At 44.1% G+C, this 17,223-nt stretch overlaps 1 protein-coding gene across 1 annotated transcript in view; it reads right to left on the bottom strand.

Annotated features, from left to right (window-relative positions):
• ABCA4 (ATP binding cassette subfamily A member 4) overlaps positions 1 to 17,223 on the bottom strand; it is a gene marked incomplete at both ends in the record, with an annotated part of 103,133 nt that overhangs the window by 68,281 nt on the left and 17,629 nt on the right. Inside the window, 3 exons of the mRNA XM_080916027.1 lie at positions 2,562 to 2,784; positions 4,291 to 4,467; positions 4,990 to 5,195. Of these exons, the coding sequence (XP_080772153.1) occupies positions 2,562 to 2,784; positions 4,291 to 4,467; positions 4,990 to 5,195 (606 nt within the window). The remainder of the gene's footprint in view (positions 1 to 2,561; positions 2,785 to 4,290; positions 4,468 to 4,989; positions 5,196 to 17,223) is intronic.

The raw sequence follows: 17,223 nt of genomic DNA, 5'->3' as shown, positions 1-17,223 counted from the left end.
TGGGGACCACAGACAAGTCACACAGCATAGCATCCCTGAGACCAAAAGGCCTCGTGCTCTCTGTCCTGCGTTCTTCTTCTAGTTCCTCTGTCTTTTGGAACTGCCTCGTCTCATGAATGGGCTCTGATCTACGAACAAGGATTTCCCTGAATCACTGCTTTCCTCTCAATAGAAAAGAAAGACCACATCTGTCTTGAGCCCGCGAGAATCGGGTGGAACTAACGTACTTCTTATCAGCTACAGCCACCATTTCTCCTTCATGCTCTCATGCCGACTTGGCATTGGAAGAACCAATTGAAAAACCAGATGAAGAGGAAATCTGCAGAAGGGAAGGGTGGAAGGGAGCCGCACTTAAGTAGAACCTAAGTTGGAGGAAATCTAAGAAAAGCTCACACCTAGACTGGAGAGTTCTACTGCTCTCTGTAAAATACATTTAGCCTTCTATCGGAGCCCAGCGCAAGTCCTGCAGACATTTGGACTGCGGGCTTTGGTGACTGCCAGTCATTCGGCCAGCCTCATGAGCTCCTTCTTCCAGCTTCCTCCTCTCGATGCTTTTCTTTCTGCTCCTGTGGACTGAGTAACAATGGAACCTTCCCATTGTCTTTGTTCCCAGCTTCTTTCCTGCACAGCGGAGCTGGGGAGGAAGGGATACACAAAAAGGGGGGTGGGAGTGGGGGTGGGGAGTCATTCAAAGGAAAACCTTATTTTGGTGTGTAAAGCTCCGTTTCCGTCATTATTGGAACAGCGTTCTGGTTCCCACAAGGAGAAGCGTCTTTGTATTAGAAGTTCTTGGTGAACTCTCTTTACCTCATGTCCCAAGAGCTTTGAAGTCCTAAAACGCCATTCTTAGGCAGGCAGGGCTCTGTGTCCCTTATCAGTAAGAAGTCAGCCATTTAGCCAGATGTTTACTCATGGACTTTTTTAATTCTAAAGATACAAATCATCTGGTCAAAGAGATGTGGGGCAGAGCAGAGGGCCTTTGGTGGATAAGAAGGGGGCGGGGCTGCTCCTTTCACTTTGGTGGAACTCCGGTATTCTTTGTAAGCATGAAGCCATGCTGGGCAGGGTGCAGTTGTTTGAATAGAATGGCCCCACCTCAGCACTGGTTCTAAGGGAACTCTGAGATTGACACCACAGCCCACTGGGTCATAGTGTAATAGCAAAGATAGATTGCACTAGGTTAAGGACATTTTATTAGAAAACTGGGGTTTGGATTAAATGGATATGTGTTAGTTGGATAGCATATGTGATGGGATATTCTTAGATCAGGTAGCCATGATCCAACACGGAATGGGAGACACTTATCCAGTCTGTGGCCTCTGCACATCTTCATGCAGATTGGCACTCGATAGGATGATAGTGATGAAGCTGAACAAGCCTGCTGGGTCTATAACATAAACCAACTTTCATCCAATAAAACAACAACAATTATCAAGTGTGTATACTCAGATTCCAACAAGTCCAAAAAAATCTGCTTCTATGAAGGAGCTAAAAATATAAAAGATATAGGGTGAAACAATGTTGTTGTTTCCAAGTCTACCTTAACAAAAAAACTTCCTATCACTGAGAAAAGACAGGCTCCAAATTCCATTCTTTAAAGCAGAGTTCTTGGATAATACATTTTCTGAAGCAGCAGCATTATATTTGTATATAATATTATATATTAGGAGGCCATGCTGAGACCCCCCAGCCACCACAATCAGGTATTAGCCATACAACAGGTCTGGTATAAAAGAAAGCTTATTTTGGATGTGAGAAGGGGGTCTGCAGAAGGGAGTAGACCCAAGAAAGAAAGGAGACAGAGGAGTACAGAAAGAGAGGAGAGAGAAAGAAGGGGAGAGGCCAGCTGGGAACACATGGCTAACCAGAAACACATGGGGGAGAGAGAAGGACAATGGAGAAAGAATGGAGAGAGAGAGAGAGAGAGAGAGAGAGAGAGAGAGAGAGAGAGAGAAGATGGAGAGTTCTTTTATGCTAGGTAACTGTCAGGCAGAACCCAGAGGAAATGCTAACACTGGATTTCTTTGCAGGCAGAAAGATGTTTCTTGGTGAAGCTAACGGCCTGGTCATGAGGATGATTGACAAATTAATTGTCTAGATCTCTTCCCCTCATGTGACCAATAGTGTTTGCCACATTCTAACTGTAGCCAGATATTGGAATGATAATTCTGGAAACACTCTTTTAAAGCTCATTTCTGTCTTTGAAAGAAGAGCCAACTTTGAGCACACAACAGTTCTAGTCTGGGCTTTGCTAATAGCAGCTTCCACATGGTCCTGAAATGGACTGGAAAACCTATGTAGTCAGTGAGTGAGTCCCTTAAGCAAGAAGAAGGAAATGGAAAGATATCACAATACAATGGCTCCTTTTGGGAGGTGGGCAAGGAACTGAGGATGCTGGCTCTCTAAGGGTCCTACCTTGCTTGAAAGACAGGGAAGTTACCTTTTTTGCTATCATCTTTAATGCTCCGCTAACTAGTCCAAGCACAGGCTCATTAACAGGAAGAGAGCAGAAACAATGAAACCATTTAAGAAAATGCTAGGGTCTTCCCCACCCGGCTTACCATGATGAACAGCGTCAGGAGGAAGATGCTCATTGACATGATGGAGAAGCTGTCCAGGAACCAGGTACACCAAATCACAGCATTAGAGACACCTTGATTTTTCAAGGTCTCCTTCAGCCTCAGCTCCTTTTCCAAGACAATGCCCTTAACAGTCATGGAGACAGAGTAGATCCACGCCAGCACCATGAAGATGGGGAAACAGCGATTCAGGATGATCATGAAGCTGAAGTGAGAGGAAGAAAGCAGAACAGAGCAGGCTGAACCTGGTGGAGATGATGCAAATATTTATTGAGGGGGGAGTTGAGAATGAAGTCCAAAGGAAAGGAAAGCAGAAAAATACATCATTGGACCTTCACTAGGTTGAACTCTTTTAAATACCTTTCATATTTGCCGTGTCTTTCTTTAGGGCAAGATGGTACCATTCTGATGGCACAGATAGATGCTCTATAAGTAAAGTGTAGGAATAAAACCACACCATCTCTGTCATATGTATAGATCTTCCTCTTGTGGAAAAGACTGTAGACTTGATAGTATAGGGTGTGATCTGAACAAGGCAATGATCCAATAGCCATTGATTCCAGCAGCCATTCATAAGTGGAGTAGATCCTGGGATAGGTTCTCAGCAAGCAGGTTGGATTTGACATGACTGAATCACATTAGGGTAAGCTTTACAGGTTTTCCCTGTGAATAATGCACTGGTAAAGCCCTTGGGATTATTATCTATTGAAACTGTTGGGTGTTGTCAAAGGAAGGGCCCAATGCCAGCGTGGGAGGATAGTTTCACTCAAAATGGCCCTAGGGAGGGAACCAACCAACTAACAACCATGCGCTTCTGGGGTTGGCCGCCAGAGGACTCTCCCATGCTGAAGAACTCCAATTCCCACAGGCTCCCCACACTTACCCATTTTCCTGCCAGTCCCTCCCCTTCTGAGCCTGAAAGGGGAGCTGGGCTCTTGCCCTTGGTTTTGCTTCCCATCTCTGGCTCTTATCCACACTTCGCAGTCTCTGCTTCCCAGACCCCACAGTCACACACACCCACGCTGCAGCATCTTTCCCCGGTGTTCTCACCACCCCGGGGAGTTAAATTCCTAAGCCAGGTCAGAGAGTGTGCCTGACCCCATCTGCCATGATAATAAACCTTTTGAGCACCTCTCCCCCTCTGTCCCTTTCTCCACCACTCCAAAATCTATTTTCAACAAAACAGCAGGCTGTTTGCTTAGCATGCTTCTTTCTGGCCAAAGGATGGGCAGGCATTAGGATGGGGGTGGTCAGAGAAGGAGGCCAGAGCTCATCCAACACATTCCTCTACCTTTTCACCAAGCATACATCATAGGAATGTTAATTAGGGAAGGAGCTGCATTATTCTGAGGCTCCTAGGTACCAGATCTACTTGCCATGCAGGCTGAATCTGCTGATCTGGCAATCACCAGGAAAACACCCTTCCACATACCAAACATACTACAAAGTGGAAATTTAAACAAGCCAGCATCCCCCACTTCAACCTCATGCCTATTGTTTTAACCTTCAACTTCCCTTTTGAACACCCTATCATTTTATTTCCCCCTCTGCTTCTGTCCGGCGTGTGGAGCCAGCATCTTCTCCAGTCAGAACCCTATCCTCCCCAATCTGGCCCTTGTCCCTGGGGTTTCTTTAGGAGACACTGAAGCCTGAGAGCACCCCCATTTACTGCTTTTCAGCTCAGGGAGGAGGACAGAGGTCTGGAACTCACGAGTCATCCACAAAGCAGGGATAAGGCATCTGCTGGAGATAGACTCCAATTGGAGGCTCTGCCTGAGTCTGACTCCTCACGATTCCTTGTTCGACCATGTCCTGTAGATAGGCAAAGCCTCCCCAGATGTACCGGAAATCTTCGACAGGATCTGCCCTGGGACCAGAATCCCAGTACCTAAGAAGGCACAGGACAAAGGGGAAGAGTGTAAGTGGAAGTGGGTAACTCACTCGCTTTAGAAGCCCAAATGTACCTAGAACTCAATCCCTTGACACATTTTCTCAAGCAGTGGTTCTCAACCTTCCTAATGCTGCAACCATTTAATACAGTCCCTTGTGCTGTGGTGACCCCCAAGCATAAAATTATTTCCGTTGCTACTTCATAACTGTAATCTTGTTACTTATTATGAATCATAATGCAAATATCTGTGTTTTCTGAGGGTCATGACTCACAGGTTAAGAAATGGTGTCCTAAATGTTCTGAGACTATCTAACTCTATTTTGGGGCACAGAGCTAACTCCAATGGCCATGACTCACAAGGCAATTGCTTCCATGTACTTGGATCTGCACAAACCATACTTTCTTCCATTCAGCTTACCTTCATTGATGCATAGGCAGCACTTACTCATGAGCGTCTACTCTCTACCAAGTACAATTCACTGTGAATTTTGGAGGAACCCTTCAAGACTTAACCATCACCTGTCCTTGATCTTATTGGTCTTCTCCACCACATCAATGTCCATCCGAATCTTGTACTTCACATGGGGAGGTAGGGAGCTGGTCCAGGGATACATATCAGGGAATACCACTCCGGCCCAGAACCTGTTCTCCTCCAGGAGAGACAGGGCTCGTTGGATGAGCTGAACTTCGTCATCGTAACTTTCAAACTTATCTAGGACGAGGCACTGCAGACAATCACAAAGGTAGAGAGAGTCTGAGACTCAATCGTAAACAAAAGGCAGAAGGAATTCTACCGCCAAAGGATGGGTACCCCACAGAAACGACCTATACACTAATATGTACTTAACTCTAGGGTCTGCCATTAATTTCTTCATGTGCCTAGGTCCGGGAGGCTCAAGGGTTGTGGAAATGATGACAAGCTCTTATCACTGAAGAGTTAACAGAGACTGTGCTGCCCAGCTCTCTAAGATGGTCCAAATATGCAAGTCCTCAAAATGACACAAATACTCAAGGTTCTCACTCCCCGGCATGGGGAGGCAAGGGAGTGGGGTCATGGTGGACGCAGGCTGCTTTGAAGATCAGAAAGCCGGAGGATAAAAGACTTTTAAAGAGAGAAACATTCCTGGCATTGAACCTTCCTGGCTCTGCAAACACACACAGGCTATCCAGCTGGGAATGAAAAGGCTCTCTCAGATGAAATCATTTTGGTTTTCTATGTCTTTGCTTCCCTTGTCCTGGTTTGTTCCTTAGCATATTTGGTGAGAAAGTGGAATTATCCTAATATCTCTTTCTGAGAGAAGAGAAGCGAAGAGAAGAGAAGAGAACAAAACTAAGAATTTTGTTCAAATGGAAGATTTCGAGGTCGCCCACTTGTACAGACTTGCTGAAGTAATTACGTTGTACTGGTATTCGCTCTACACTAGGGGTTGTGTGTCCATGATTCTTAGAATGTAACTCACAAGAGGTCAGACAGCCTTGGCCTGATTAATCTTTGTTTGACGAATATTTACAGAGTCTATGTAATGTGCCGGAGCCTGCTGGGCTCCTCCAGTACAAGGAGAGAAGATGGCAACTTCTTCCTGAGACAAACTCAACCCTGATGAGGGAAAGATTGTCGTGAACCAATAAGCACCAAGAGCAGGCAGAGGAAGGAAAATGGAGGTCAGCTTGTCCACAAAGGACAACACTATGGCCTTATGGGACCTGCAGGAATAGAGCTGTGGTTCCCATCATTCTTCAAGCTTCAAAGTACTAAAAGACACCAAAGTCTTTATTTAAGAATCTCAAAAGGCAAAGCCAGGGCACTAGCATTTTGTTAAAAAAAAAAATCACAAAACCCTCCCCAGGTAGTCACAATACACAACACATCCGGTGAGTGGTTGGTACCCGACCCTTTGCTCTGCAGGATTTGGAAATTTGACTGACCAGCTGAGGAGTGTCTCAGGACACATGCTTTCAGGCTAAGACCAGCAGAGCTCGGGATAAATCCTGAAATACGATAAGGTCACTGTGGGGTTCTAAGCAGAAGTATGCCGGATGAGATCAGATAGCATAGGGAAGTAGCAGGCTAGACCGTTGAGTATATTCAGACTTTAAACAGTTAACTCCAGGGGAAGCCTGGGTGTCAGCTGGAACCTTATTTGTGCTCCGGAAGAAGCTGCAGAGATGTATTAAAGTGTGGTAGCATTCGGAAGGTTGAGAACCACTGCTCCCGAGGACTGAAGACTTCTAGGCAGCAGTAGGATGAGTATTAAGTCCCTATTCACTTGATTAAGAAGAAATTAAAAATATATATATAAATAAAAAACAGAAACACAAGGACCAGAGAGTTAAGTTCTGCTCTATTGGCAAGAAGCAAGCAGACCCACTTGCTCCCCATAAACCCTTCACTTCTGAAGCCTACTGCAGAGTATTAGAACAGCAGCCTCCTTGGAGGGGGCTGTATTTGAACACCAAAGTGTTACAAACCCACCCTCACTGGAATTTCTGACCTCAGTTGCCCTGCCTAGGACATGCCGGTATGGTAGTGTCAGTGTCGACGAAAGGGAAAGACCTTTCAAGCTGATGTAGCAGGAGAAACAGGTGAGAGATAAAACCAACAGAGTCAAGCAGAGCTTAAAAGGCTTGTAATGTCAAAAGAAAATTGGATTGGTGTTTCTTGAAGAAATACAAGTAAGAATGGATGCTCACATCACAGAACTAAAGGAAATAAATTTTCTTCAGTCAATTACTGTCTTGCAAACAGGACTTACTTGCTAGGCTTAAAACGGGCCAGTCCTAAAACAAGATGAAAGACTTGAGTATATCATATACCAGTGAATTTTCATCTCTTCCAAGCAGAAGCAGCTTATATTCTGTTCATAGTTGTGTGTGTGTGGGTGTGTGTGTGTGTGTGTGTGTGTGTGTGTACTGCATAGACCCTTAAGACAGCTGGAGAAGCCAGCCTGCAGACAGTATGTCAGTAATTAACCCAACAGCAATGCCACCACTGTGGGAGAGAGATTCAGCAGTTGCTGTTTGAACAAGAACACTTTGGAACTGAGCTGCTACAAGGAGGTAACAGAACACATGTTTACTATCTGGGCAGTGGTGGCACATGCCTTAAATGCCATCACTCAGAGGACAGAGGCAGATTTCTGTGAATCTGAGGCCAGTGAGGTCTTCAGAGAAGTTCCAGGACAGACAGAAATACAGAGTAAAACCCTGTCTCAAAACAAACAAACAAACAAACAAACAAAAAACTACTCAAGAACAAAAGCAAACAAACAAACCACACACACACACACACACACACACACACACACACACACACACACACACAAAGTTTGCTTTAGGGAAACATCAAGGTTTGAAAAAGACAAGCAATAAAATAATCAGATTTGGGCTGTTTGTAAGTTTAGAGCTGGCATGTGTTTAAATGAGACACACTAGATACAGACAAATGTCACACCTTTTCACTCACTGAGGGGACTGGTAAGTCAGACTTATGAAGAATAGTGTCTGCTAGAGCCTGGGAGGTATAGTGGGAAAAGCTCCAGAAAGACATTTAGTAGGAGGTGCCGAGACTTCGAGGGGCATTTGTTTTGGGGTTTCTTTCAGTGAAGTAGAGTACTATTGCTCATGACACCCTGTGATGAAATCCCAAGGTCAGCAAAGGTTAGTGGTTGAGGTGGTAGAAGTGCTTGTAATCATTCTGGCTCTATACATCATAGATATATGAGTTGAACTACCAATATATGTGTGTGTGTGTGTGTGTGTGTGTGTGTGTATACATATACTGCCATAACAACTTATAAATATTATGTCTCAATAAAAAATACAGCATTTAAAATGAATTTGAGGTTAAATTTCTAAAATAAAATCGATATTATTTGGGGGAGATGAACGCCGTCTTAGGCAGTTTCGTGTGGGTGTTGCCAATTCAAGCAGCATTGCTAGGCACTGGGATGAAGTGTCCTCAAGGTCTGTGGTTGGATGTCTTTGCTTTACCAGGAACTAATGGGCCCATAGGTGTGAAGACCCTTGTTTTAGTTCACCACAGCGCAGAAGCAAAATCTGCATGTACACCTTCAGTGTGGGTCTTGGAAGTTCCAGTATGTACAGGGTGTCCCTCATTGTTCCTTTGGGACCAAGTCATAGGCCATATGCAAAGTCCTGACATTACTGAAGGTCTCTTGCCTTAGAGCCATACTGTCTAGTGGAGTTTTCAGGGATGACTAATTTGTTCTCTATCTATCCTATCCAATATGGTAGCCAGTGATCACAGTGGCTATTAAATACTACAGATTTCAATCGTGCCAACCTAAGCTTTGAATTTTCAGTGTCATGGGACTGCTGGTTGCTATGGGGTCAGTTCAGCTCCAGTGACAATAAGTCCCTTCCTGTCACGTGTTCTATTCAGTGTGGTCTCTGGAATAGTGTTTTCTCATGCTGGGATGTCAACAAGCATTTTCTGAACTGAATTGGTCTGAATCTGCCAGCCCCGATGCTGCAGCTGTATCTGTCCCTCTGTGCTTTGAACAAAATACTATGTATCCCAGACTCATGAAAAACTGGCAGCAGTTCATAACAAAATAAAATGATTTGGTTTTGCTGTGATGCAGCTCGGGTATAATTTTTTGGGGGAAAAAGAGCTGATATAAATAAATACAGTGCTAATAATGTGACTGCCAAGGGCATCAAGCTATTTGCTTTGAACCTTATATCTTAATGTACTGGAATAAACAGCTGATGTTTTCAGTGATATTGTTGGCTCCTATGATGACGTAGGCTCTATCCTGGCTGTTTAATCAGGCGGCTGATTCATGGTCATATTTCCTGATGTGTTTTCCTAGATGGGGACCTTGATTCTCTGGAAAACACAAATTTTAGCGGGTTCTCAAACGCTTACATCTATTTTGAAACCTCTGAGCCAGTTTCCTCCTCATCACCTTGGGAAGAGGCACAGCACTGGGGTCGGACAGTCCCTTATGCCATCCTGTCTTGCTGTTTCTGGTGGCTCCTGCTGCCCTCACTGGAATTTAGGCTGTGCCCAACTTTAGAGGTTCATTCTAAGGATCTCATGAGGCAGTGTTTGTAAAAGGCCTCAGTGGGATGGGGACGGACAGAAAGTTCACTGAGCATGCACAAGGCCCTATGCTTGTTTTCCAGCCTGGTAAAAGCATAACAAAAATAGACAGCAACTACAAATATTGACGGTTTGCATCATGCCCCAAACCAGCCAAGGGCCTTATTCGTATGAACACATTTCATCTCCAACATCACATGAAGGCCAGTCACTGTGGTCGTTTAAGGCCTACAAAACAGACTGAAACAAACTTCCCCTGGGACAGAATCTCTTTTCATCCCCAACAGTGCACTGCACTGTCTCATGAATAATGAGGGCTTTATAAATACCATTTTACTCTTCTTTTTGTAAAATATCTTTGAACATCAACCATCAAGCGACTTTCAAGTTCCTGCCAGGTTAGTCTTCATTAGTGACAGTTGTTCACCAGGGGAGGAGGGCAGTTCTTTTCTTCAAATAATCTGTGTGAGGACTCTGACTTAATCCACAGTCCTCCATCTGGCCAGAACAATGCTATGGCCAGAAGCCAAGGCAATGGGCGGATGGTATCTATCAGCTGTCCATTGGCCAGTGGGTGATGTTCAGCTGCTACTGCCTAGAGGAAGGTTTAGTAAAGCCAAACACGAATATCACATCACTCTCACCAACCTTTCTTTATGAAGTCAGGAGGAAGAAACTGCTTTGAATGTGAGTCAGGTACGATTCAAAGTGCATTCTCATGGGGAGGCCATCTGCCTCATGGCAAGTGACCTCACTCCTTCCCGATACTTACACTAATCCCCAAAGTTAAACCTTGGCAGACGGGCATGTTTATTAGAACATGTATGTGCTGTAAGAGACCACGCTAATGACAAATCCCTCAGCAGAAGACCCGGATTGGATGTATTTAGTCTATTGTGACGAGATTAGGGAAGTGTGACAGGCAACAAGATTGACTGAGGTGAGCTACTCAACATAAACCCAGCACACACCTATTCGGAAAAGTGAATAAAATCAGTATCCTATGCCCTCAGAGAATATATAAATATATATAGCAAACAAAGGGGTCTCGTGGTCCTGTTCCCCACTTCTCCTGCAGCTTCCTACCGCCAAGTGAAGTTCACACCAGACCCACACTGCTGGAAGAGAAAGGCTGGAGCAGCTTTGCCCAGGCCCTTGCCAGAAGACACTCATTTGTTGACACAGCTAAACAAAACATCACCTTGGAGGAGAAGCTGCCAGGGAGGCAAAGCTCCCTTCTTCAGCTCTGACCTTTTGATATCCAGTTTGTAAACATTAAGTCATAGCTTTGTGGAATTATCTATTACGTGGTAAACTGTGTCTAGCGGAGGCCATGAAGAAACAGCCTTCTTCTCATTTGAGCTTGATAATCAAAGGTGCCTGGCACATTGTGCTGACAGTTGTGCATAAATAGCCATATTTTGACCATGAAACCTCAAAGGCATCTAGGACAGGTCTTGGGAGATAAGGGAGGCACTAAGGCTTTCTAATCCTGCCTTACATCTCTCCAAACCAGCTGATAAACTCAAGTGAAAGACTCCTGTGGTCCTGATAGCATTCATGCAGACACCTGGGGCTCCTTTTGAAAAACACCATGGAAGTGGGCAAACATCCCAGAATTAATTTCCTGGCAGATGTTAAGCTGCAACCTTCAAAATTTATTTCCAACGACATGGAAAAAGCCATGGTGTAAAATCACTTTGGGCTATTTGAGTTGTTTGGGATGCTGAATTAGAGGCAAGGTGCTGTAATAAATAGTATTGTGAATATATCAGGCAGTGTGAACAGGCTTCTGAACATTAACTCACAAAGAGTGAAGAAATGTATGTGGCTAACCAATAAAAGAGGAAGGAGATACGTGTAATGAAGAAAGTGTTTCTAAAATAGATGATGGATGGACGGATAGGTAGATAGACAGACAGACAGACAGACAGTTGCAGCACTGAGATAAATAAAAAGGCCACGTTGAAGAATGAGGACTCACAAGGGTGCAAAGCCACCAGAGCAATGCTTTCTACCCAGCTGGTTCTAATGAAAGTTACTATCACTTAACTAATAAATAACTTCCCTACACTTTAGCTCTCCCGGATTCCTATTCCATTGTTCCAACAACACCTGGAGGTGGGGGCTACTGTGTTGAATAATAATGGGGCTATATGTGCTCTGAGCAGTAGGCGCTCTGCCCACTAGTGGTTGTTACCTGAATAGCTTGGGTCATCCTCATTTTTCAGATAGATAAATAGCAATGTTGTCCCCAGTAACAGAACCCATACATAGACATTGAAGAGTGTGTCTTGTCAAACACAGAATGAAGCTTTTATGAGCCATGCTGGCCAAGGCCACACATCACCGGTTGCAGGATATTTGATCACACTCACACGGTGAGCCCTGAAATTATATTATTTACTGAAAAACAAAACAAAACAAAACAAAACTTGTATCTAGTTGTGGTGTGGCTCAGCCCTTAGCACACACCTTTAATCCCTCTGGCTGGAATACAGACATGCCCAAGCAATGAAAGCAAAGTTAGTTTGTAGAAGGAAGCACCCATGTTTAAAAAGTGATGTCTAATTGAGTGGCAGACAAAGTGATAAATCAGAGAAATTTGACAGAATAGGATCTGCCCAACTCTCATAAAAACAAAGGAAACAGAGGCAAGCGAGAAAGAAATAAAGAGAAAGACGCAGTTTTGCCCAGAGAGTTTTATGGAGAGAGGTTGAAGAGAAAACAAGTTAGACAAAGGTGAAAGTAGAACTAGCCAGAGGATGAACAGGAGCTAAAAAATTAGAACAGATCAGCAGAGTTAGTTTTAGGTCAAGCCAAGCAAAAAGTCAGAGCCAAGAGAGAAGCCACATTGAAGCAGTTAGCGATGAGTTTGAGCCAGAACAGCTGAGTTGAACCAGCCAGCCAGAGTTCAGAAAAAACTAGAACAGGCGAGCTTATTCAGCAGTAAGTCTCAGAGGCTGAAAATAGTGTAGGCCTAGAGTAGACTGTACGGAGACTAGAAGCTTCCAGGACTAAGCTAGGTTGGCAGACTGAGGCAGTAAGCCTTGGAGACAATTACATCAGATGAATAAAAGTTGCTTTTTCAATCAGTATTTTTCACATGTCACATCTGTTCTCACCTCAGGCTCCTGCTCCATGTGAACTTCTCCAGTGGAGTCATACCTCTACGTCTCATTTAAACTTTTTCTTTTCTTTTAAAATTATCTTCCTGGTTTTCTTAGCTAGTGGATTTAACCTTTAAGGCTTGGCACAAACATTATTTTCTGCTTCAGTTTAGCGTTTATTGGTGTCTACTTTATGCCACTAGAGATCTACTCAGGAATGCTGAGAAGTCAAAAAGAAAAACCGAGATGGAATTTGAGCCCTTGAAGTGGTCAGGCTAACATAGGTAGGGTGTGGACAAGTCGTGATTGGACAAGTCAGGAATAAGGCCTAGAAAAGAAAGCTAGGAACCCTACTGAGACCAGAAGTGTGAAAGTGGGCATGGCCAGCCAAGGCTGCAAGGAGGAGAAGGCTGCACTATCCAAGCTGAGAGGTCTAGGGCAGTCTCAGAGGATGGGAAAGAGCTGTGGAGACATTTACCTTCACAATGATGAAACAGTCATGAGGACTGGTAAGCCATATTTCACAGTGGGCTTGGGTTTAAGCAATACTCCTTGGAGAGGATGTGGGAGCTGACCAGAAGCAGGAAGAGCCAGGAAGTCAGAAGAGATGACAGGCCTCTACAAGCTGCCACATGTGAGGACAGAGAAGAAAGAGGGAATGTGGAAGAGCTGTCAGGATGAGGATGGCTTGAACATTTGCTTTTGTGTTTGTGCACACTGAGCTTCTGGGGAGTCAGTGGTGAACAGGACTTCTTAGTCGTTTCTAGGTCAGTTCATGAAATTATCTACATGAGAGAATGAACTCCGAGTTTTTTTTTTAATCAGGTTACTTTTAAGAAGAGAAAAAAGAGACCAACTCATCTCAAATATCGTAAAATAATTACTATCTTCATTGGATTCGATATGTAATTTGAGCAAATAATACTTTAGAGCCACTGGACCTTGTATGTCACAGGAAAAAGGACGTCATCACTAAAGTCAGTACAGATCTAGGCTAAAATTCTGAAGTTCCCACTTACCTGCCGTCACATGGCAGGAAGCCACGCCTCTTAGAGTCTTTGCCTTAAATTCTGCACAGTGACAGCGATTATGGCTACCTGACACAGAGGGGTGCTGCAGGAGATGACAGATGCGAAGCACAGCCCTGTCCCTCAGGGCCCACATCCGTCTCTCTCTCTCCTCCACAGTGTTCCAAGCCCACCTCCACCTGTTTGCTTTTCTCTGTGTGAGTTCTAGGTTTCTAAGAGATCAAAGACGCATAAAATACACTGAGTGTGAGTTGCTTAGGATCTAACTCATGGCCCTTGAAATAATAATTGCTCTTGTGGTAAAGATTTCTGTCCTCTGTCTAACTTTCCCACAATCCCTTCCCAGTCTCTGGAGTCACTGAGTTAACCGAGGAAAACAACGCAGGGGCCCAGCCAATATTTGCACATCTAATTCTATAATACGTTATACAATCAGACCTCATCTCCCTATCCAATTTCCCCCTTAAGTTAGCCTGAAAAAATATACTTCCTGAGAACATGGTGGTTGGGTAGTGGTGGCATGTGGCCAGAAGTAGTAAAGGTGCCAAGGAAAAGTAGTAAAAAGAGAAAAAAAAAGTCTGATAATTCAAGAAAATAACCACCATCCAATTCATAGAGTTATGTACACACACTGGCTGAGATGATAGCCAAAGAAAAGCAGTTAGTGAATACATTTTTCCCCTCGAGACTTAGCAAAAGGTAGCTGCTACTGATTAAAGTACAATTTTAAGCTTTGATTAGAGATATTTTTATTTTCAAGTTTGGCTGAATTCAGCTTCCTGATATGAAACTTAAGACCTGAGATTTACATGTACTAAGAAATTTAGATCCACTGTGAACTGTAAATATTTGACTTATGCTGGACTTAACCTTTTGCTGTACAACAACAACAGCAAAAAACTGAAGAGAAGTATAAGTATTTATTTCAACTAAAGGGCAATCGGAGGGATAATTTGTTGATTTTTGTAATTGTGTTTTTCTATGGAAAACATGTGGATAGAGACAAATACAGGTTATGAATAAAATGTGTATGCATATGAATTTAAGATATTTACCTAAACTCAGGTCAGCGAGATAGCTCAGTGGGTAAAGTCACACACTACCCAGCCTGAAAACCTATTGGACCTATAGAATTGAATCCTAGAAACCCATATAGTGGAAGAGAACTAACTTCCACATGTGTCATGGCACGTTCTACACTGCCCTCTTCCATAGACACACAAAGTAAATAAGTAAGTAAAACAAACACGCTCCCACAAATTATTATATATAATAATTTATAAAGTCCTCACCAAACTTCAGGCTCCCTAGATTTGGAGAAGTGGGTAACGGGATGGTGTCTGGACATAACCTTTCTATATGTAAGACATGTGAAGGTCCTCAAATGTCACCAGTGTGGCTGTCTCCAGACGACTGCCCACCTTCTAACCAAGGTCTGCTTCACTTTACCCTTTATTTCTCAGGATCAGCTGGAGCCAGAAATCATCTGTGGCAGGAGGAAGAGCCCACAGAAAGCTTTATCCAGAAGGTTGTTGGAGAATAAAAGCATTTCTTGGCCTCTGACTCACTGTCCAAGTCCAGTGTGACCCAGAGCTCTCCTCCGAGGCTTTGGAGAGAGACAGACCCAACTGTGACTCTAGGCCAGTTCACTGGGGCTAAGCCAGAGCTCAGCATGAGAAGCACTGATTAATGCTTAGGCATTTTCGAGTGTAAGAAAAGGTGCACTCTTCACTTGGTTCATGGTTCAGAGCAGAAGCTGCCATGTGTAAATGTTTCCAGTGTGAGGCCAGAGTGTCTCTTGCCAACTCCACAGTGGCTGTGAAGAGGTATTGGTCCTACCCTACCTTCTCGATGAAGAGTCCCTGCAGCCTAGCAGTTACACACTGAATATGCTAAGTGCTCTGCCTCGGTGTTCCCTCTCTCATCCTGTCCTCCACAGTGACCTTGTGTTGCTGCTTGGAACTGTACATACAAGAAAACCAAGGCTTCAAGTGTCAAATTTCTCAGAATGACTCATAAGCAGATTCCAGTCCATATGCCCCGTGGGGACGGTCGGACAGTCCTACGTGTGGCCGTTTAACCTGGACCCACAAGACAGATTCAGGAGAGTAGATAGCCTTCAGGTCGCTCCCACCACGGGACAGGCCTCACCCGAAGCAGGAAGGAAGAGATTTAGCCCTACTAGTCACTGAGAGAAAATCTACTGAATCCCTCTTGCGTCCCACAAAGAGGAAAGGCTTAAAGACGTATTCTTTGTTCTCAGAGCTTCTGTTAATTTTTTCAGCCTTGCAATTAAGTGTCCCATTGTTATGGGTGACAGAACTCATTTGCCTATTTCCCATAAATGAGTTTGGTCTGCTTTTTGTTTTTAGAATGGACACGGACGTGAACGCCTAGATTGGACCACGAGGAAGTGTTTCCAAACTCAGTAGCACAAGTCCCCGTGGCTGAAAAGGAGACACCAAGCTGGCGTTCATAAGAATAGGTGAGAACACACCCGCACCCCTGTCCTGGAGGGATCTTTAGAACTATCAGAGAAGGGGTCCACGGCAAGTATGCTACTCAGGTTTCTCAAGGCTCCTCCAGACAGCTCAGATAGCCCCTGTCCTTCACTGTCTGTCTCTCCTTCCTGTCCCCTAACTCCTTGCTTCTCCCACCCCCAAGGGCAAGACGTTAAGAAACTGAATCATCACCACTGCCTTTATCAAAAACCTTGTAGAGGTCCCCATGGGGAGGCCACTGACTTTTGGCCACAGTGGTCTGGATGTCAAAGCCCTGGGGAAGTCACAGTGGCTGAAAAGTTAGATATATATGGTGAGCTCCAAGCTCACCAGCTGGGGACTAGATTCCACTTAGGCCAGGTTTTTTTTTTTTTTTTTTTTTTTTTTTTGTACTTTAACGAAGATTTGACGGTGATTAATAGGACAGTGTCTTCCATGAAATAGCTCATTTAATTCTCAGAACAAGCCAAGTGTCAGGTAAATAGTCCCAAAATCCACATTTCACAGCTATGGAGATCGAGGAACAAATAGATAATTGTGTCTAGCAAAAATCTCAACCAAGAGACTTAATTTTTAACTGTTTAAGAGAATGACACCTAGTATACATCTATTACTACTGTAATTAAACAGCAGATGCTTAGGGCTGGAGATGTATCTCAGTGTGTAGGGTGTGGAAGGAAGGAATATATTCTTCATATACCTCACAAAAAACATTGTTGAGAACCGTTACAGGAATAAGTCAGCTCCCTGGCATACCCAATTACAGGCTCTGTGTGTCCTCAGATTAAGACAACATGGCATTACTGGTGGGCCTAGGGATGTGGCTTAACTGCAAGAGATCAGTTGGTAGCTGTAAATGGGGCAGCAGGCTGCTTTCCCCCAGATCTGTAAATACATGTGCAATACCAGGGCAATAAAGGGGAATTCTGAGTCAGCTAGTCTGGGTTGACACTCAGATGTTTCATAGAAAGCATCCAAGGTCATTATTGTCTCTGGTAAGATGGAGATTGCTTCACCTCTGGTGCTTTGGCCACCTTGCTCCATAC

The sequence above is a fragment of the Micromys minutus genome (genome assembly GCF_963924665.1).
Source record: "Micromys minutus genome assembly, chromosome: 4".
In the NCBI taxonomy this organism is placed as follows: Eukaryota; Metazoa; Chordata; class Mammalia; order Rodentia; family Muridae; genus Micromys; species Micromys minutus.
The sequence above is the reverse complement of the archived record's forward strand: the minus strand, read 5'-3'. Positions and strand labels throughout refer to the sequence as shown.